This window comes from Leptonotus elevatus, chromosome 4 (assembly GCF_054856555.1).
Source record: "Leptonotus elevatus isolate MCC_2025b chromosome 4, RoL_Lele_1.0, whole genome shotgun sequence".
In the NCBI taxonomy this organism is placed as follows: Eukaryota; Metazoa; Chordata; class Actinopteri; order Syngnathiformes; family Syngnathidae; genus Leptonotus; species Leptonotus elevatus.
In genome coordinates, this window is record NC_141242.1 from 27,815,925 (window position 1) to 27,838,797 (window position 22,873).

The 22,873-nt window shown below is 38.6% G+C and overlaps 1 protein-coding gene and 2 long non-coding RNA genes across 18 annotated transcripts in view; 2 read left to right on the forward strand and 1 right to left on the reverse strand.

Annotated features, from left to right (window-relative positions):
- LOC147176457 (uncharacterized) overlaps positions 1 to 8,698 on the forward strand; it is a 37,989-nt gene extending 29,291 nt beyond the window's left edge. Inside the window, exon 3 of the long non-coding RNA XR_015094555.1 lies at positions 7,037 to 8,698. This is a non-coding gene — a long non-coding RNA (uncharacterized LOC147176457). The remainder of the gene's footprint in view (positions 1 to 7,036) is intronic.
- LOC147176459 (aldo-keto reductase family 1 member B1) overlaps positions 1 to 22,873 on the reverse strand; it is a 32,603-nt gene that overhangs the window by 8,758 nt on the left and 972 nt on the right. For 3 of the 16 annotated variants that reach the window (XM_086073083.1, XM_086073081.1, XM_086073097.1), the window contains exons 1-6: positions 6,952 to 15,036; positions 1,608 to 1,784; positions 1,178 to 1,321; positions 832 to 909; positions 308 to 424; positions 123 to 235 (exon numbers count right to left, since the gene is read on the reverse strand). In XM_086073083.1, the coding sequence (XP_085929209.1) occupies positions 123 to 235; positions 308 to 424; positions 832 to 909; positions 1,178 to 1,321; positions 1,608 to 1,784; positions 6,952 to 7,182 (860 nt within the window). In that variant the 5' untranslated portion in view covers positions 7,183 to 15,036. Of the gene's footprint in view, positions 1 to 122; positions 236 to 307; positions 425 to 831; positions 910 to 1,177; positions 1,322 to 1,607; positions 1,785 to 6,951; positions 15,037 to 22,873 lie in introns of those variants that run through there. The other 13 variants (XM_086073094.1, XM_086073090.1, XM_086073086.1 and 10 more) reach the window with 9 other exon arrangements.
- LOC147176460 (uncharacterized) lies at positions 15,666 to 22,868 on the forward strand. The gene is made up of 2 exons (XR_015094554.1): positions 15,666 to 19,689; positions 20,213 to 22,868. It is a non-coding gene; the product is annotated as an uncharacterized LOC147176460 (long non-coding RNA).

The following is a 22,873-nucleotide window of genomic DNA, read 5'->3' on the forward strand; positions in this document are numbered from 1 at the left end:
AATGAATTTGGAAGAGACCCCAGGAAGACTGAGCTGTGTCAGGAGCTAACGGGGCTCTCAATAAACCAAACAAAACGAAACTACACTCTACAGCATATCCAAGTGACTAAACGATGTCTTACAATGGTGGTGAGCTTGTAGGTGAGTCAAATGGACTGTGAGCTGCCATGGCAATTTTCCTGGATTTACAGAACTCTATCAGCCCAGACTGTGCCAGGTGTGGCTTTAACTCCACCTAACACAACGAGAAACTGATTAAATATATCTAATTGAAAGTCCACTAATACTACAGGTACTCCAAATGTACCTGATTGACTGCAGGAGGTACTTTGCAAAAAGCAAGAAGTCTCTCCAGCTGCCCAATGCTGAAGTTGGATACACCAATGCTCCTTACTTTCCCTGAGGCTTGCAGTGCTTCCATTTCCTGAAAACAGCACCAAACACACATTAATACTTGATTCAAAAAATAACTTCTGGATAGGTTTTCTCCACAAGAAATGTTTAAAATTTTCGGTTCCTACATTTGATAGTAGTATGATGTATGAAAAGACAAGGCAAGCAAATTTTTACCATAGGTGGCAAATCCATGTGTAGAAAGTAAAAACCCCGCCACAGTTTGGCTTTAGCCCCAGGTGCTAGCTCGCTAGCTCCCTAGCTAGCTCCCATGGTGCTCATTTACCTGCTCGGGAGCTAGCTAACTAACACCAGGGGCTAAAGCCAAACTGTGGCAGGGTTTTTACTTTCTGGACCTGGATTTGCCACCTCTGGTTTTTACTGTTGAGAAAATAGGCACGTGCGGTGTACATGCAGGAAAAAGCCAATTGTTCTTACCCTCCACATATCCCCATAGTCAATATCTGAAGTCTCAATATGGCCATCCATCCTTGGGAAATGCTCCTCACCCATTTTCTAAGGAATTATTTCAAGGAGTTTGATTTTGATTCATGTACACAATAGCTTTAGCGTTTTCCTCACTTGATCTTCCAACAATCACACTACTCATTAATTTCACAGTTGCTACTGATGTAGCTATGTAATAAGGTACATTACTATTAATTCATAGTAATAGTTTCTGTTGGCTAAGAAATCATTTATAAGTACAATGCAATGCACATCTATTTATGTTTTGTTTGATATTGGAACCCCATGAACAAGATATTTGGAGAAGTTGCATTACATAAAAAATTGCTTTATTTACAGACACATTTGGTCCAGGAGGGATATGTATGAGGTATAGATCCAGGTAGTCCAGCTGCAGGTCTGTCAGGGATTTATTCAGGCACAATGGGATGTCTTCTGGTTTATGATGGGTACACCACAACTAAGAAGGAGGTGCATGGCAGAAGGGCTAACATTAAAATTAAGGAAAATAACTGTGTTTGAAAAATAAAGAATCTAATTTCTTCATACAGTTTTAAAATATACACAAAATATTAAAATATACTGTATATTCAGCATATTCATAATAAATGGTGATATTAAACAACTTTTAGATGCATTCAAACAATCTCACTAATTATGGCATTAGTAATTCAAAATGACATTAATTGGTAAATAATAGTTTGTACTTGGTTGTCCTCCAACACATCCATTCACATGCCACCCACCTTACTGACAATGAACATGTCCTGTCGTCTGATGATGCCCTGCTGTATTTTGGAGCGGAGAGCCTTGCCAATCTCCACTTCATTGCAATAGCAGAAGGCAGTGTCAATATGGCGATATCCAGCTGCAATGGCAGCTTCTACTGCACCCTGAAGTGAGGTGTGGGGAAGATGGGAAGGCTGCAACAAGACAAGTATATTTGAAGTCAGCATTACATTTAATGGTCAAATTGAGCCATTACTCAACGCAAATGAGGATAAACGGTGTCTACAGTCACGCTATTGTCATATCAAGTGGATACATGTACATTGTCACAAATAACTCAATGAGCCACCTTGCCTTCCCTTTTACGACAGCATTTACATTAATGTGAGCAATTCATGTGATCATCGCTGCTATTTGGGCCACGGGAGCTACCGTTAGCTATTATTATGTTGACAAGTCACTAGCAAGTTGCTCGACACTGGGAAAGTATTAGCCATTGTTAGAAAATCTATGTTTTCTGCGTGTTCGTAAAAAAATTTCAGAATCAGAGTTGAGATCATGTGAACAGTTTTTCCTTCGAAGGTTTTATTATCAGAAATTTCTGAGACACAGCCGAGCTCACTCAATCAGTGATTTCCCTCAGTGTGTCTTTACAGCAAACTCACAGCATTCTTATACAATATTGAAAAAGTAGTACAAGCCTCCTACAGGATACGGCTCCCCCCTCCCTTAATCCCCCAGTCCTGTGAATCATGGAAGAGAGACGGAGAAAGCAGATAAGACTTTGACAGCATCATATTTTAGTTCAAACCCAGAAGGGAGACAGAGAAAGCAAATAAGACTTTGACAGCATCATATTTTAGTTCAACCCCAGATCTGTCCTTTAGACCTTAGACCTGATGACCTGATGAGCAGAAACTCTGACAGCACTTAAACATACACATCCTCAGATATACACAGGAAACCTCCCAACACATTCCTTTTCCCAGATAAGTGGAAGGAAGAATCTTCACTCATCAATCTTTACTGAGTTAACACAGTTATGACTAAATCTAAACAGTTATAATTAAATTGAAACAGAAGATTGTTTTCACCATTCATTCAAGTGACGGGCTTCACTAATGCAGCCAGTTTAAAAGCAACTCAGAGGGAATGGATTTGAAAGTGGTGACTGTATTTACCACAGGACAATTTCAATTCAAATAAAATTTACGACGGCATCACGACTGCTGGGGTTGGGGGAGCAAGCAGCAGCTAGCCTGCACATCCGCATCTAAAGTAAATGTCAATGTTTTACTATTTTGTCTCAAATAACAGTTTTACCATTTAAACACCATATTGGCAATCTAAATTGATAAGCGTGTCACTGGAATTAAAAAAAATGAAACCGTTTTGTCTCGCTTGTACGGTCGTATGCTTGACATCATGGTTATCGTTTAAAAATTTTTTTATGATGGTTATTATTTGCATGGGCGACTGCCGTTGGAGCGACACTAAATGCAAAGGCTGCGTTCATTAGCTCAATTTGTCCCCCCAATTTTACTCGTAATATCAAGCAGTTTTAAAAACTTACTACGAACTTACCGGTAGTAACCCCAATTAGTGCTTGGGATTCTTCCCCCATTCCTAAACCATGCATATTAAAAATAACAACAATATTTTAAAATGCTGAAAGCGATTTGGATATTTTGACTCTCATTCTGGTGTTTCTTAGTTTATTGCTTCATTTGTTTTAACTCTTACTGGGGGGTAAACTGTTTAAGTCAGCATCACTGTTACAGATATTTGAATGAAGAAATATTGCAGGTTTAGAAAATGTATCAGTTATCTTTGATTACCTGACTATACCCTCTTTTCCTCTCATGTATCAAGTGTTGTGTTTCTGTTTTATTGATTCAACTGGTTATATTCTGTTGATCAAAATATTAAAAAGGGGCATTCCAAAATTAATATTGGACTTATTCTCTTTCCAGGTAAAGCCGCCTCTGCATATCTACTATTTACGGCAAGCAAATTAATTTGCTCAACAGTCCGTAGTTTCCATAGTTGTATTTTGTGCTTTATAATGCACTACACTAGAGCTGTCAAATTAATCGATTAATCCACAAGTAATCGATTATCAAATTAATCGACAACTATTTTAATAATCAAGTAATCGTTCGCAGCCATTTTTTATTTAAAATTCTCCAAATCCTCTTGATTCAGCATATCCACAGTAATTGTTCACTTATTTCTGTAGTCCTTCATGAAAGAAGACTGATTATCTTCCGTGTTTAATCAAAATAAGACATTTGCAGATCTGTTTGCAAAACAATGACCAAACCGGTAACATAGTACAACATCACCCCCCCCCCTTTTTTTCTGTCTTAATCACTATACGTATAAAAGTACGAAATAATCACTGGTTAATAAACAGTAATCAGGGAAAAACTGCTTTTGTAATACACTTTAATGCAAAATTAAAATTAATCTGATTAGTCGATTGAATAATCATGGTTCATTCGCATTTATTTTAGCATAAGACCAAGCTACAATACCAAACCATTTGCATTATGTCTCAAGAAGCAAAAGGAAAAATAAATGTATCCACTTTCATTTTTCACTTTCAACAAAATTAGTAGGTCATTCTTGTACTCACACTCTTTTACTATGAAGCCACTCAAAAACCTGCACCTTTCACCATTAATGGTACAGATGCTGACTTTTGAACTTAAAGCTAATAACAATCTGAATGGTCCTTTACCTGTTCGGCCGGAGGGCACGACATCCATGATTTCCAAAAACTTGAATTAGAAATGTGACAAGTCAGACCAGCGCACTTTTCTACTTTGTGTCAATCCATCTCATATGAGCCTGGGCCCAGAGAAACCTGCGGCGTTTCTGGGTGTTGTTGAAAAATTGCTTTCGCTTTGCATTGCTGCGGCACACGGCCAAAATAAAGTTTCTCCAAAATGTATGAAACTGGAAATGATTTTTGAATAATGAATGTCATAGTTATGTTAGTAACAACCAAATAAATAATATAGAGCAAACTTATCATTGCAGTCGGCGTTCCTTTTAACTTGAATTTCTAGATCATGTAGCAATGAACTGTGTTATTTGACAACGATTTTTACGTATTCCTAAACCCATGTGGTAAAATCCTGTACACAATAACTGGGTTGACATGGAGAATTTTTTGTGTCATTCCAATTGAAATCTGTCCAAATAATCTCTGGTCACCTTTTTACATGTGACGTGATGATCTATTCCGATCTACCGTTTACATTCTCCACAACTTTAATCAGATCAGCCGTGTTACAGTCGTGTTGTCATGATTCGTGTTTGCTGCTTTTAGTTAGATTTTGGTTGTCATGTTTTTTCTTGTGTCCCAGTTGTCATTAGTGGGGTTTCCATCCACCTATTTTTATTAAAATTTTTGAGAAATGAGAAAATAAAACTGAATGGCAACGCTAGAAATTCAAAAAAGGGCCCAAATTAATAAAAATGTTTTCACGCTTGGAGGGGGTGGATTTTAAAGCGTATAAAAAAAAAGGAAAATGCACATTTTGGCTATGGAATAAACGCTGACAAGACCGGATACACGCAACACGTTTTGACCGGATATTACGTCACACGTAGGTTTGTAGTCACAAAGCAATGTTGGACGATAAGGTAAGGTATGTTTAGGAGGATGGCGAAACAGAAATCTTTTTAGATGGAAAACAGCAAAGAAACGCTACGGTTTATCAAGAATTTCAAAAGCAAACTCATACGACATCATCGCACGGTGCAGTCGCTTCCTGGTCTTCTTCTTCTTTTAAATTACTGGAAGATCACATCTCTATGGTTTATACCGCTACCTACAGCGGTGTAGTCCCTTCTCAGTATTCGCAAAAAAAGAACAGAAGAAAACGGGCATAAATCGCATGTCCGTTTTGTGCATTTTTAGTAAAATCGCTTAAAAATTTCGAAACAATTAGATGGAAACCCAATCCATCCAATCAGCCCCTTCAGCCTCGTGTGTCTTGTCAAAGTGTCGTTCGATGTCTCGACAACTTGTTTGTATTCAGTTTGCCTGCTTTCTTTCAGTCCTTACTGGTTCATTGTATAGTCTTGGTTCATGTCATATCTAAGTCACGTAGTGTTTTCTTGATTAGTCACTTTATTTCCAGTTTTGCTTTGTGTTTTGAATTTTGTTTTGTGTTTTTTGTACAACCAAGTACCTGTTTGTCTTTTTGTAATTAAACTTTTTTCTTTCTATTTTTATCACACTCCTGAGTCACCTCCCTGCTTCCCTAACCTTGCTCTGAAAGCTGAATTCTCGCGGTATTTGTGAGTTCACAAACTCAGGAGAATACATCTTGCACCAAGCACGTTGATTTCCATTGATCCGAACCACTGTACAGAGACATTGTTTGGGGGCAGGATGTGCTGCTGTGACGAAACCAGGAAGCGGCGACACCACGGGAAACAAACTAATCTAACTATCTAACTAATCTATGGACGAATGGATGCTGCAATTAATTCTGTTCTTGCAGAATTACTCACCGTTTCCTTGTTGAATGTTGAACAGTGACGCTTCGTGCATTTCTATCTGGTAAAGATGTTTGTGCTTTTTCCCCCCTTCTTCCTAAGATGAGACCAAAGACGTTTTTGTTGCCATAATTGGTCAAAACGAACGTGAAAAAGATGCCGCATCGTCCAATCAGCTCAAAGTATTGTACAGAATTTCCCGTTTTTCTCAAGCGAATCACCGTGGAACAGTCCAAGATTGATATTGTGGAGAACTCTCTTGAGTGAATCATAATTATCAATCTAGCTATTGCCAGGTTACTGCTTTCCTGCACTTGGATCCTTAACCCCCTGTAAACCTGACACTTGTGACATCAATGTAACATCACGTGATTTGTCAAGATGGAGTTCATTTGTCTATTTCACACAGTAATTGTATTCTGAAATATTTTACACAACTTCATTGGAATTGGAGATTGCATTTGAGTAGATGTAGTTTATTTTAAAATACTGTTACAATATCAGTAAGGCAAATTTACAATTGTTCTATTAAATATCAAAATCTTACATTAAAATGTATAGTCCAACCATCAATCTATTCTCTTTATCTCTCTGAATGGTGCTTGAGCCTGCCTATCCCAACTGATTGCCAGGCAATAGGCAGTGAACACCCTGAGTTAGCCGCCAGCAAATTGCCGCATGAAATAAATAGTTAACCATGAAAATGATCATTTTTGCTGTTAGAAAGCATGCTCACTGTACATTTAAAAAAAAAATCATACATCTCACAAATATCTATCATCTCAAGTGAGGGAACAAGGCATCAACAAATGTGTATGCGCTCTTTTGAGGTCAAGTTAAAGTTACCTTCCATGTCTCCAGACCCAACACAGGCATTTTTGAACCATCATTCAGCTCTATGATTCTGGCCACTTGTGATTCTTCTGCGCAGGTCATTTGGCACAAGTGGCACTTGTACTGGCTGGACATACACTCCACTGTCGAAGCTGCACTCTTTCCTATTGCTACTGCTGGATCTATATTCTTCTGCTTTCTTTGCTGCTCATGTACTGTTTCCTGTTTCTGTCTTATCTGCATGGTTAATAATTGCACAATACGTCACCATGATACAAATGCATACACACTGAGTGTGGCGGCACATGTTACCAAGTTTACTCTTCACTCTGGAATAGCAACCTGGTACACAGTTGTGATGGTTCCTCATTTTTATATTTCTACTTTAACAGTACAGTGTTATGTCATTTTACCACACAATACAAATACCCATTAACCTTGTACATTATTTATTTGATGATAATAAAATAAAGGTGACTGATATCTATCTCTTTCAACAGGAAAATAATTGCATAACAAGCCAGTACAACCCACACACGTCGCCACAGGTGGGCCATAGGGGCCGTGCCCACTCACCAGGATGCTTGTGCCCCGACCCAACTTAAGGCACGGATCTCTTTTTATTTTATTTTATCGTAGTTTTGTGTTGTGAAATATTAATTTTGAGTTATTTATCACTAAGACATTAAAAATATGAAGAAACATTGATGTGATTTATTTTTCTTTCTCTCTTTTTTTTTTGGTTCAATGGCCATTTGGCCACTCTTATCTGCAATGATCACGACCTTGCTGAAAATGTTAATATGCAGGCCTATACGTATAAAAGTAAATGTTATTGTGCAACAGTCACACATTTTTCACAAGTTATTCTGCCCTTGCTACGTCCCCACTGTAGCTAGTGTTAGATTATTAACATTGTTTTTCTGTTTCGATTTATATTTTAACCGTTTTGGATATTAGTTAGAGCTGTGTAATAATAAGACAACAGTTAATTCATATGTTAAGTCAATCTATAGTCCTTTGTTCTCTTGCCTGGGAAAGAGGAAGGTAACAGGTTTCTTTTCTATATTATCTAAAGGGAGTATAGTTTGTAGGAGTCTCTGTTCGGTCAAAGAGAGTCCAAGGACAGGCTGATATACTGCTGTTGAAGTCTAATCTGATTTTGTACCTATGAGAACTTGCTGATGGGAGGGGAGAGGGATTTTCCTGTATTCACTGATTTTCAATAAATGTGCTGTGTGCTGGAGGAGGAGACACACTTTTGAACGGAACACTGCTTGGGTGACTTCATTTGTGTGATCAGAAGCTTCTGATTAATTACCTTTGCAAAGGAACTTCTTCACCAGAATCTCAACTTCAATTTATTGAACATGCAAAGAGTACAATAATATTGTTTACTCTATCACTAGACAGATAAACTCCCCCAATGAAACACCAGCCGATGAATCCTGCAACTTTATTCACCGTGGAGATGATTCAAGAGGGTGTAAAACTGAAACAACAAACACAAAAATACGTACATTCTGTTGTGAAATAAAATACAATAAAAGGTTGTGCCCCACCTGTTTGCTGTATGCTAAACAACACACCGAGTTAGCATGCTAACGTTCGCTAGCTAACGCGCTAACCGTTAGCTCGATGCTAATAGTAAATAAACGTTTCGAGCATCTCTTTAATGCAAACGATTAACCCCTACTGTATAATGCTCAACATTTCACAAAAAACTTTTTTATATACATCACGTACAGGCTGTGCTTGGCTCGAGACCTGAAGACACGGAGCTGCAGTCAGTCTGCGAAGCATCCTGAGACGTCGCCTAACAGGAAGTACTTAACCAACAACATCCTATCTTCTTTTCACAATAAACGTAGAGTTATTTTGCAAATTAAAGCAGCTCTGTAACTATAGAAACAAAAATAAACAATACATGGCTCTTCAGAAGTCAGCACATAAATGCATCTGTGAGTTTTTGGTGTGGCATTGTGCAGCGGGGCATGGCATGTCTGTAAAATATATAAGTATTTGTAAAAAACAAGCCGGGGAAACTGCAGTAGACTGGTACAAGGGACAGTCTAAAACACTTAACATATGAGTACTGCTGTCACTATCGAATTTTTTTTTAGAATCGATTAATCGACTAATCTGATTCATTTTAATTTTGCATTAAAGTGTATTACAAAAGCATTTTCCCCCTGACTGCTGCACCAGAGAACAAATAAAGGCAATTTAGACAATAAAGGTTTTTTAGGTTTTTTTTGTGACTAGTTTTTGGTGATCTACAAACAAGGTTGAGTTGAGCGTGTCAAAAGTGGCGTGCACAGACATTTTGGGGGGCAAGTGCGCCAGGGGGAAAAAAACATTAAGTCATGTCAAGTATATTAATATTTATATAGCCCTTGAAGTATGTCTTCTGCCCAGATTTAGTCATAACTGTTTTAATTTCCTAATTTCCTCAGTTGAGTTTATCCTCTAAGCCTTAATCACAAAAGCATCTCAAAGGGCTTCACATGCCCACAGTTGAAAAATATTAACGACATCCCCTGATCGAACCACAAGAGAGCAAGGAAAAACTAAAAAAAACTAAAAAACAAGAGGGCGCTTTTGCGCATATGGAATACCTATAATTAAAAAAAAGTATTAACATTACACACACATAGAAATAACTTACAGTATGGTTAATATAATTTCTAATAATAGCTTATTGCCTGCTGATTTAGTACAAACCCCACAAATAAAATGTGAACAGCTTTTAAGATTTTACCTTTTAACCTTAAGGAGCAAATCAGTATTAAATGCGTGCTTTAAAAGGTGATGATAAATGGTTAACATGACTCTTTCTGGCCTTGACTTTCATTTGGCTTTGTTTTCATCTAAGAGAGCAGAGAGCTGCTTCCCTTGGCTGCCTGCTGTAGCCCTCTTTCTCTTTCATTTTCCAGCTTCTCCTTTCTAGGAATTATGATACAATTAGTCAATAAATAGACCAATTAGTAACCAAACAGACCAAGCGTTTGAGAATGAATAAGACTGACTGTTGTCATTCCAAGAAGGCAAAAGGGTATTTTTCACAGGCAATTGACAATTCTGAACATTCGGGCATTTCTGATATTTCCACAATGAAACTCAATCCAAATGCTTTCTGTAGTTGGTGAAAACAGACAACTGACAACGTGTGCATTGCTTTTGCTTGTGACTAGCAGACAAATCAGGCAGATTGTTAAATTACATTGCATCACATTTTCAAATCAAAATAATCGTCACAAATCAAATTACAATGATCCAAAATCCAATCATTTTCAATGCGCAGACCATAGAGAGCTTCCTTGCATCGTCATTAGTTGTGTGTGGTGGTCATCACGTTATCTATTAATGATTTGGTGTAAACTAGTGAAGGAAAATCGTTCTTTTGTTTTCCCGTGTTCATAATGTTGATTATCAAACTCAGACAATGAGATCGGTGAAATCAGGATTTATTTTTACATAAACTTATGGACACATGAGATCGGCTGAACTCCGCCATTGTTCTCCCTCATGTGTGACGCTCCTCCTCTTGTTGCAAGCACTAGTACTCTTTCGTGACTTTTCAAATCCCTCCTCTCAGACAGTCACATGATACATCAATACACGTCACCAAACTTCCCCCTCCAGTCTTGTCCTCTAGGACCAGATAATTTATGGACAGAGCTCTGCGTAAACTTCCAAACATTCCTAATACATAGATAAAAAGAAATAACTTAGACATCTCTTTCCCAGAGAAGAGAATGTTAGAAATCATTAATTTGATTTCCTGCGTGTTCAAAATAAAACTCAAAGTTGAGATCTCGTGAAGAAGTTTTCTGGCCAGCTTTTATTATTCAGAAATTTCTGAGCCACTTTGGATCCTTGCTCAATCAGCAGTGACCGCAAAGTGTGCTCTCTCTTTCCGCTCTACCACACTTATACAAAAACAGTGTTTACTCCCCCCTGTCATCCTGTCCTGTCAGCAGAGTGAAATACACAACTTAGAATCCTACACCAGTTCCTATCACAGTCCACTCCAGATGTGGGTAAACAATTGGATCCCCGGCACCTCCTTGCACCAGGAAATTTATGGATAGACCTCTGCTTGCACTTTCAAACATCCCCTCATTTAGATAAATCAGAAACCTTACTTGACATTTCTCTTCCCAGGGAAGAGAACAAAGACTATAGATTGACTAACATATGAATTAACTGTTGTCTTATTATTACACAGCTCTAACTAATATAAAAAACGATTAAAATATAAATTGAAACAGAAAAACAATGTTAATAATCTAACATTCCCTCATTTGGGCTCTACAGAGCCCAACACATTTTAACATTTTATCTTTCTTTTTCAAAGGAAAATACCAGCCGGATCTTCATCATCGCAAACGGCAACGCAACATTAAGCAATGGTTGTGTGGGGGAAGTAGTTATCATTAAAACATCCCTTTAGCAGGAGAGGAGGTAGTTTAGCAGTCATAAGGCATTAAAGAACAATTTGATACATTAAAAGATTTTTTAGTGGAATAAGGATAGCATGTGTGAGGCTTAACACGAAATGTTGTTGTTCAAGAAAGAGTGTCGCAATGCATCGGCACATGAAGATGCGTTCCCACTCTGAAGCCATCTTGTGATGAAGTTCTTTGTTGAATGAAAAGAGTGTCGTGTTAGTTTTTTTGTTGTTTTTTTTTGTTTTAAGAATCTCAGGGTCGACTGCCCAAGGTCCTTCGATTTGTCACCGGGATTATTCTGCCCGCAAATGTGACTCTTCGTGGAATGATTGCCCAGGAAAAAGTACTTGACTCGATCTCCGTTGCATGATGTCCTCATAGGGGCATCTGGACACTGGATCAGTAGACATTGTTTTCCCAGTCGGGGGTGGTGAGATTGATGATCATCAGGTGGTGAGATTGCTGAGCCTGGGACGTTTCCGGCGGACCGTGTAGATCAGATGTGGAATGTCGTCTTCCCCTCCTTTGAACTCCGGATAACCTCTCCCTCACCTCCTGAGAGCGAAACATGTTCATTTAGTCACTCAGAAACTCACATAAATTTTATTTAGAGAAAAAACCCCTGATAGTTTTTGTTAGTTGGGATTAGTAAATGTTATTTGATTAAGATCCGTAGGTCCTGCGCTGTTGGAACAGGAAAAGATCTATTTGTGTGACAGTGAAATAGAGCCCAGCCTTTGATTGAGTTGAATGACATCCACCCATTCATTAATACAACAGACAGAGCTTGTAAATATTTATTTTTCAAATGGGTTTCATATAATAGTAGGTAATGTTTTACCACGATATTTACTGTTCTAAATTTGCATGAATGTGTCTTTAACCATCCTGAAAGGAATCATTTTACTAGCATATCATATAATCTCAACTCAGAACCCCACGGCCGGCCGGACCGTGAACATCCTGGGGAGAGGCTCATATATATTCATATCATATATAATCCTTTGCAAACACTGGGCTCCAAACATTACATTTTTCAATTGTTTCTGAGATAAAAGATATAATATAATATAATTACCTTCATTTGGCGATATGCTTCATCTTTTGTCTCCTCTGCCCAAACCACTTTGTTTCCGCTTGGTTTCCTCCTGTAGATTTCTTCACATTCAGACTGTGGATTATCACTTCAAAACCTTTTCATTTTATTTTTAATCTACTAATTCGTCTACCTTAATTAATTTCTCTTCTCTTCTTAATTTATCCTGTATACACACCCTCCTTTGACAAAGATACATTCCAGATCTTTTCAAACACGTATGGTATATCAAAGGGAGGACACACCAAGACTCCGTAGCTCATAAATAAGGAATACCAGACTATAGCTTTCCGCAAAAGACGTCGTAAATAACACAAGCCTTTAAATCAGGCGATTGTGAGGTAAACGAGAGAGCTGCAGGTCACTGCAATAAAATGAGCACAAGCAGATACAATTTGAGACACTGGTATGTGAGGACTTTGGGGACATGAAAAAATAGAGGTAACCACATTAATCTAATTCAGGATACGAATTACACAAAACCTACAAATATCTACCTTCTCAATGGGCAAAACAAACATTTCATAATCAAAAGCAAAAAAAATAAAAAATAAATAAAAACCAACAAAAAAAACAATACTCCTAGATTTAAGCAAACTAAAAATTATTCTCAAACTGCTAATCAACTCACATCTTCTACAGATTAGTGGGGCTTGTAAAAACACAGAAAAAAAATATCTCTGGGATTCATAAATCAGTGCTGTGAAAAAAAATCTAAAATTAACCAGCAAACTCGCTGTTATTCGTTAAATTCCCATTGTACCAATTCAGAAACTGATTCTCCCAAGAAAATAGGCAAAAATTTAGTAGGCTAAACCCAATAATAAAATAAGAGTAAATAAGATTGAAATAAATTTTCCCAATCATCCCATTTCAAATTCACATATGTCGTTTTCAATTTCCTTAAATACCTTGCTATAGATCACATTTCCCCATCCAACACATTAAAAATGCCTTGCATACAACCAGTGTAGCATATCAATGATCGAAGTGTCGCATCTCAGTCGGACCACCAGCTTTTAGTAGTCAATGTTCAGTCCTGGCCAGCAGATGGCAGGGCGGCGGATATGTCAGGCAATGTTCAAAGCAGGCAGATGTTCACTGGAGTCAAAACAGCCGTAGGGGAGATGTCTCTGTAATGAGGCTTGCACACAGTCACTGGGCATTGTGGAATTTGAGCACCAAGATTGTCGGTCACAGGGGAATGACTTTGCTGCGGCGTGAAGCTCTTTGACCTCTGCCACGTCCACCCAGACGCTGGAGGTTGCTGTCTGCAATCGTGGACCCGATGACACATTTCGGCCCTCCCAAGCGCTCACTTGACCAATGAATGCACCCGCCTGATCCAATGCACTTCAAACGACAGACTGAGGAAGATGGGATCATAGCAAGATAATTCACTTCCTGCTTTCTCAAAAAAGTTTCAACTATACCATAGCTTGTTGTTTGGGAATGCCTTTCAAAATAGCCACTGGAAATACTTGCAAATACAACGTATCAGCAGCTGGGGCGCATCCCGTTCGCAGATTGTCATCAAACCCCCATCTGCTTTGGAACTTAAGCATCAGTTTCTGAAATGACACACTCAGAGAAAAAACAAATATTAAAAATCATTATTATTATTTCGACTTCAAAAACACTTATAACTTCTCATTCAACTATCTTAAATCTAGCCACAGCTGTACAGATGTAGGTATAATTATGTTAACTCAATATAGCTCAATACAAAATGCTATTTTTTTTCATTATTCTTTATTCATTTGCCTAGAAATGAGAAAGTTAACAAGTTTATTTTCTGTATCAAAAGTAGTATAGTGTAAAAGACTGTCTAGTCAGTCACTACAAAAATTCGAATCTAATATTCTTCTACAAGAGCTCAGCAACATCCTTCAAATACTGTTATTTATTTTTATTTTTTATAATTCTTCTCTTACCTAGAAAAGAGAAAAACTTCCATCACGAGGACACATTATACTCCAACACCCAACTCACACACACACAGCCCCCCCCCCTCTTTTTCTTCTTCTGTTTTTTTAGAGACAGGGGGGGAGCGGAAAAAGAAAAAATCTTAGCATTATCACATCGCAAAACCTATTTTACCACATTCCCATTCGAAAAACAAACGCCATAATCACACCAGTCTTAACTACTCAAAACAACACCAAACATACAGTCAAAGATATTGAAGACAAACAAATAAAATATCCATACGCACATTTCTCACTCACAATCACAACCCACCAGGGTAGCCCCCACCTTCGGTATCTAGGTCACACACGATTACTCAACAAGTCTCCCAATTTCTCAAACTTCTGCAGGCACATACGCACACACACTTCATTCATTTAAAAATAATGAACGGGTTTGTTCTGCCAATTCGTCGTCTGCAAATCTTGCAGCATTTGAACCGCAGTTTTTTATGGTGATTCAGTAAACGGGTTAATAATTTCCAACATATCTCCCGTGAGCGGCTAAACATATAAATGCGGAGCCGTTATATTAGCATCAAAATCAGCCACTGTATTGTTACAATTATTAATATTGTTTTCTGTTTTACATATATATTCTTCAAAGTGTTTTTTGATTTTAGTTAGATGAATATAACTGTGGTAGAATGTGGTCTGTTTTCCCCCTAAGGAAGTGAGGTGTCGGAATCCACACAGCAGGTATGCAGGAATCTCTGGAGCCAGCTCTCCCGAGGTCAATAGTTTATCTAGGAAGCCAATTGTATACCTCATGTTTGTTAAGGACTGGAAGAACTCAATAGGAGTTGGCCAGATTGTATCTCACTCTGCTGACAGGACAAGATCAAAAGGGGGGCCTGGTAGAGGGAGAGGGGGGCCCAGTGTGGCACACATCCTGAAGGAAGAGATAAGAGAGGGGGTGTGTAGAATTGGGGTGACAGGAAATATCACATGCTGAGAAAGGGCCGAATGGTCAATGAGGGGGAGGGAACCATATGTATAAATGCACGCATGAACTTTGTAAAGAACACATCTGTGGGTGAGCTGCGATGATTGAGCAGTACTACAGGTGACTTTCAGAATCTGAAATAAAGCTGGCAAACTTGTTCACAGATTTCAACTTTGAATTTATTTGAACACGCAGAAATCAAGGAAATGATTTCCAACAATTGGTGACCCCGAACGCTGAAGGAGGTAAGAGGATTTCGAGCTGCAGTGATTAATGAACGAATGGAACTTCTAGGCGCCTAAATAATTAATTACAGTAAGTGGAGACGTTGATCCACTAGAGGAGTTCTGTATGTTTGAAATCATTGCAACTTGTTTTCGTCTGCTAAATTGTGTAAATTTGTACATGAAATCTGTTTGAACAAAGTTGTAGTTTGATGTCGTTCTAAAAATTTCTGCGACATTGAACTATAAACACGTACGTGGGGTGGAGCATGTGGTGATGAATGTGCTGGCCCGGACCGGTGAATGCGCGAGGCTGCTGGGGACAGGGCCATATTAACAGGAAGAAGCAGCGTCTTTTGTTTTTTTTTAATTTGTAAGTGTTATTCTGTTTTGGCGTTGTGAAGGATTCGATAGACTATGATATTTATTTTTTGAATATAAGGATAAAGAGGTTACGGGGTTTCGTGGATATTTGAAGATCCATTGGTAAATCTGAAGATCATAGTAGACGCGCCTGCCCTTGGCAGTTTTGGTTGGTTCAGGACTGTTCTTTTTGGTAGTACATGTCGCCTGTATTAGACGGTCCATTTCACGTAATAAGTTATTTTAAAAGTGCGCGCGCTGTTGAAATTGAACAGTTGGGGGAGTCAGGTCGATTGCAACGGACATTGGGTTTTAAACGTTGTATTTGCGATCGATAGATTACGTGTGATTTTTTTTGATTTTGCGCTGAAAGAGCGCCTTGCATGACATATGCAGTAAAAGAGAGACAGTTTTGACACTGTGGAATTGGATCACGTGATTCGTTGTCTGTGTACGTTCTGTGAGTCATTGTGTATTCGTTGTGTGTGTACGTTCTATGTTGTGTTGTGCGTGCTGTGTTGCTTGTTGTACGGTTGTTTAAACGTTGTCGAATAAATTTACCCTATTTGAACTATCATATTGTAAAGTGAGACGTCACTGCATTGATAAATATTAATACTACTTGCGTAAGATAAGAAACCGAAAGTAAAATAGCCTATGAACAAAATGGAGGCGATTTCGACCCGGATACAGTATGGTTTGTTCTGAATGCGCTTCCGGTTTAGAGTCGGGACTTGTGAGTCGCCGTGAGGAAAAAAGTGTCGATATACAGTGAAAAAACGAACTATGGATCGATTGTATAAAAAGCTTTCGCTGGACAAAATGGTATGTCAGACGTTTGTATTTTCTTTGTTGGTAATGAAAAAAGGCTGAATTTGGTGCTAAAATGACTCCAGCATTGTTGGAGTAGTTTACGGGTGATGTGTTCGAAGTTAACCCGTTTACTGAAATCACCGTATGGAACTGCGGTTTAAATGCTATAAGATTTGTGGACAACGAATTGATAGAATAACACCGTTTAAGATTATAATGACTAAAGAGTGTGTGCGTTTGCATTTGAGTGAGGGGTAGAGAAGTACGACGAAATTGTAGACATGAGGATCAAATGATGAGGGATGCTAAATGAAGAAATTTTCTCTCCTCCTCTGTATGGAAAAAGAGGGGGTTTGAGTGTGAGTGGGGGATTAGTCATGTGTCCTCGTATTGTGAGTTTTTCTCTTTCATAGATAAGAGAAGGATGATAAAACAAAATAAGTAACAGTTTTTTAAGGCTGTTGCTAAGTTCTTGTAGAAAAATATTAATTTAGTGTTTTTATTTTTTAGTGACTGCATTTGACAGTCTTTTATGCTATATTGTTTTTGATAAAGACGAGCCAGGTTAACTTTTTCTTTTCGGGACAAATGAATAAAGAGTAATGATAAAATGATAGCATTTTGTATTGAGCTATGTTGAGTTAAAATAATTATCCCTATATCCGTACAGCTGTGGCTGGATTTAGGATAGTTGAATGAGAAGTTATGAATGTTTTTGTAGTCAACATAATGATTATGATGTTTAATATTTGTTTTTTCTGAGTGTGTCATTTCAGAAACTGATGTTTAAGTTCCAAAGCGGATGGGGTTTGATGACTATCTGCAAACGGGATGCGCCCAGCTCTACGGATACGTTGTATTTCTAGTGGCTGTTTTTGAGGGGCATTCTAAAAAAAACAAGTTTGAAATAAGATAATAAGAAAACGGGAAGTGAAATATCTTGCTATAATCCCACATCCTCAGTCTGGCATTTTTAATGCATTGCATCAACGAGTGTGCAATTTTTTGGTCAGGTGAGCTCTCAGAAAGACTATGTGTCATCAAGCCCGCCATTGCAGACAGCAATTTCCAACGTTTGGATGTACGTGACAAAGAGTCAAAGAGCTTCGCGCCGCAGCACAGTCATTCTCCTCCCGTGCCGACAGACAATCATAATGCTCAAATTCCTCAATGCCCAGTGACTGTGTACACGTCTCATTCCAGTGACTTCTCCCCTATGGCTGTTTTGCATCCAGAGGAAATCTAAATGCCTGCTTTGAACATTGCTGACACAACAACCGCCGTCCTGACATCTGCTGGCTAATTGTAAAATGTCACAAGGAGTCAGAAAGCAAAGCAGCGATTGGCTGCCGTTGAGAGAAATCACAACAAGAAAAGCAGACTATTGTTGTCCTCATCGTGTTGGGCCTGCCTCCTCACCTGGCTGGGAAAAAGGACAGACAGGAGCCTTCAAAGACACGCTACGGCAGGACTGCATGTTAGACTCGTCACACAAGGAGGTTTGGCAGCTCCGACGAAGGCTGAAGTGGCAGCTGAAATTGTCACCAAGTGGAACAAGGAAGCGCCGGTAGCGACAGCAGAACTGGAACATTGGAATCGTTTGGAACAATCGATTGGCAAAAAGAATCCATCCTTTGGAAGGTTGAAAATGGCAACCTCCCCACAGCGACATCTGCTGGAGGACTGGACAAAGACTAAAAAAGATGGAGGTCCGAATGGGGTGTGATCTTGCTCAAAGAAATGCTACACGAGTGGTATGCAAGGCATTTTTAATGTGTTGGATGGGGCACTGTGATCTATAGCAAGGTATTTCGGGAAATTGAACACGACATATGTGAATTTGGAATGAGGGATTGAAAAAAAATTTATTTCAATCTTAGTTCCTCTATTTTTTTGTTGAGAAGGGCCTACTAAATGTCTGGCTATTTTCTTGGGATAATCAGTTTCTGAATTGGTACAATGGGAATTTAACTAATACGATACGATATACTTTTGTTTTCCCTGTGGGGAATTATTTTTTTTTCTTTCTGGGCTCCGTCCAGCTGCAGTTAAAGTTGAATACGAAGTGCAGCATTAAGTAGAAGTCTTCCCAGAAGTCTTCACAATAGTATATGTTATAAATATGTATTATCTAAGTGTATGTTCTATAGACATAATATTGAAACTTACATCTTATCATACTGAGATATTGTTATTCAACAAATAACTGATAATTTGATGATTCATTTTCGATTATTATTTTTTTTTCTCACAGCACTGTGATTTGTTAATCCCAGAGATATTTTTTGTGCTGTGTTTTTACGAGCCCCACTAATCTGTAGAAGAGGTGGGGTTGGTTGGTAGTTTCTGAATCATTTTTAGTTTGCTTAAATCTAGTGGTATTGTTTTTCATGTCTCCAAACTTTTCACATTTAGTGTTTTAGTTTTTATCTGATTGTGCTAATTATTTGCAGTGTTCTGCGGCTATCTCGGTTGCCTCACATTCTGGTTTTGGGAGTTGTGAATTTTACGACGTCTTTTGCGGGGGCTGTGGTCTGGCAGTTCTTCTTTATGAGCTAACGGGGTTTTTTGATGTGTCTTCCTTTGAAGTGCAATGCGTGTTTGTAAAGATCTGTAGATCTTTGCCAAAATGAGGGAGGAATGAACAGAAGGACAGTTCATGTTTAAGATATTAACCAATGTAGATGAATTAGAACATTCAATACAAAATTAAAAGGTTGTGGGTTAGAGAATGAAAAACAAACTTAAAAACAAAATTACAAAGGTTGTGGGGTATCGCCTACACTCCATTCGACAGGGTGAGTTTGAAAGTGATAATCCACAGGAAATCGATCGCAAAGTAAGTCTGAAGCAAGCAAGGACAATAATGCATATTCGCCGAATGAAGGTAATTATATTATATTATATCTTTTATCTCAGAATCACATGTGAAAAATGTAATGTTTGGAGCCCAGTGTTTGCAAAAGAGTATAGATAATATGAATATATGTGAGTTTTTCCCAGCATGCCAGGATTCGGCCGATCATGAGATTTTGGGAAGAGAATATATGATATGCTAGTAAAATGATTCCTTTCAGGATGGTGAAAGGCACAGTCATGCAAATTTAGAACTGTAAATGTCGAGGTAAAAAAATTACCTACAATTATATGAAATCTATTTGAAAATTAAATATTTACGAGCTTTGTCTGTTGTATTAATGAATGAGCGAATGTCATTCAACTCAATCAAAGGCTGGGCTCTGTTTCAATGTCACAAAAATAGATATTTTCCTGTTCCAACAGTGCAGTACCTACGGATCTTAATCAAATAACATTTACTAATCCCAACTAACAAAAACTATCAGGGTTTTTCCTCAAAATAAAATTTATGTGTGTTTGTGAGAGACTAAATGAAAATGTTCTGCACTCAGGAGAACGGCCCCAGGGGGGACGGAGAGGAAATCTTATGCAGTTTGCTGCACAGAAAGGAGGATGAAGACGACATTCCACATCTGGTCTACAAGGCTGCCGGAGACGTGCCAGGCTCAGCTATCTTATCAACTGATGATCATCAATCTCATCACCTCCAACTGGGAAAACAACGTCAGCTGATGTCCCGATCTAGGAGCCACGTCAACTGATGATCCAGTTTCCGGCTCAGGAGCTGTCGTTTGAGGACATCATTCAATCTTATTGAACGAAGATCAAGAGCAAGTGCCTTTTCTTGGGCAATCATTCCTTTGATCAGTCACATTTTGGGCAGAATAATCCCAGGTGACAAATCGAAGAATTTGGGTAGTCTACCCCAAATTCTTGAAGAAGAGACGAACTATTGCGACACTCTTTTCATTCAAAAAGACCTTCAAAGAACTTCATTATGAGATGGCTTCAAAGCTGAAAAACATATCCTTCTGCTGTACTGCGACCTTTCTTCTCATGATGACTTGGTACTTTTTTCAGCCTTTTGACACAACTTTGAACGCAATTACAACGTATCGTATTAAGCGAAGTATTAAGTCTACATATAATCCCTGGGTCACATTCTGGACTTATGAGAAATCAATTGCTGTGACAGTTGCTCCAAATACAAACACTTCTGTTAAAATTCCTATTAGATCCTTAAAGGGATTTGGTAAGGGGAGACAGACTAAGGGGGAAGATTGGATAAGATACTGGTGGTATTTGACAGGTCATGTACGACGAGATTGGAATGCTCTGATAACAACACAGGATGGAAGATACTGGCGTCAGGGAACTAGTGAGGAGGCAGTCTTCTTTAGCAAAAGAATAACATTGCGTAATATGGGGGGGCGACTCTATATGAACTTTATTTTTCCAGAAGGGGAATTACGGTCGCCTCACACAACAATTGATAACGCCTCCTGTTTTGGATTTTTGTTGTGGGCCTGGTTCTCCGGACATGACCCATATTTCCCCATTTTAGTATGCGTAAATGAAACAATGAGTAATTTAGAACAGCCAAAAATGACTAAATACACAATGGAGAGCGGAGTAAAGGCGGTCAGCGTACCAACTGAGGGAATAGTTGAGAGGTTTCGGGTTACAAAAGGATTTTCCGGGGGCAGTAACAATTGGCTATTATTGGCGGATGAAGCGGCTCGAGCCTCTGATAAAGACAATTGTGTGGTATGTGTAGGTCCGCGGCCTCTATTGAGAATCATTCCGGCTAAAATAGATGATCACTGTATATTGGAACTAATGAATAAGGCTGTCCCCAATGTCAAATGCTCGAAATGGGATAAGGTGTATCCCCTCGTCGATTGGCAGAAAACTAAACCAGTATTTTCAAACACAGTTGCAAATGGTAATTTTACATGTATTAAAATGACAGGCACTGGAGAACAATTGGGAAAATTAAATCACATTACTCAGTGCGTGTTGATAGTAGATGTGGGACAGAAGTTCCAACCGAAATCCAGAGCGGACATATACTGGTGGTACGGTGACAACAGAATATTTGATAAGTTGCCTTTAAATACAAAAGGATATTGTGCCCTCATAACCCTTCTCATGCCAGTACAAATCTACCCCATCTCTATTGATAATCTGTTACAAATGATTGATAATTGGGAACCAAAACCTCCTTCCTTCCAGAGGACCAAAATACATTCTTGGCAAGAGCAGAATGTTCCCACCTACATTGATGCAATTGGAATACCAAGAGGTGTGCCAGATGAATACAAATTAACTGATCAAGTACTCTCAGGATTCGAATCTGTAATTTGCTGGTGGTGCACCATAAACAAAAATGTAGATAGAATTAATTCACTGCGCTAATAACGATTTGTGGTTGTTGTTTTATTCCATGTATTCGTTCACTTTGCCAAAGACTTATTATCACTATGATTGAGAAACAGGATGTACAAAATAAGTCGTCTCATATGATGGTAGCTGTTGCTAATCAATGGATGTCTCCTGTTGCTTCGAATGAGGGGGATGAGGATGCCGCTGGCATTTTCCTTTAAAAACAATATCTAATGTGTTGAACTATAGAATAGTTCAAATGAGGGAATGTTACAATTATTAATATTGTTTTCTGTTTTACATATATATTCTTCAAAGTGTTTTTTGATTTTAGTTAGATGAATATAACTGTGGTAGAATGTGGTCTGTTTTCCCCCTAAGGAAGTGAGGTGTCGGAATCCACACAGCAGGTATGCAGGAATCTCTGGAGCCAGCTCTCCCGAGGTCAATAGTTTATCTAGGAAGCCAATTGTATACCTCATGTTTGTTAAGGACTGGAAGAACTCAATAGGAGTTGGCCAGATTGTATCTCACTCTGCTGACAGGACAAGATCAAAAGGGGGGCCTGGTAGAGGGAGAGGGGGGCCCAGTGTGGCACACATCCTGAAGGAAGAGATAAGAGAGGGGGTGTGTAGAATTGGGGTGACAGGAAATATCACATGCTGAGAAAGGGCCGAATGGTCAATGAGGGGGAGGGAACCATATGTATAAATGCACGCATGAACTTTGTAAAGAACACATCTGTGGGTGAGCTGCGATGATTGAGCAGTACTACAGGTGACTTTCAGAATCTGAAATAAAGCTGGCAAACTTGTTCACAGATTTCA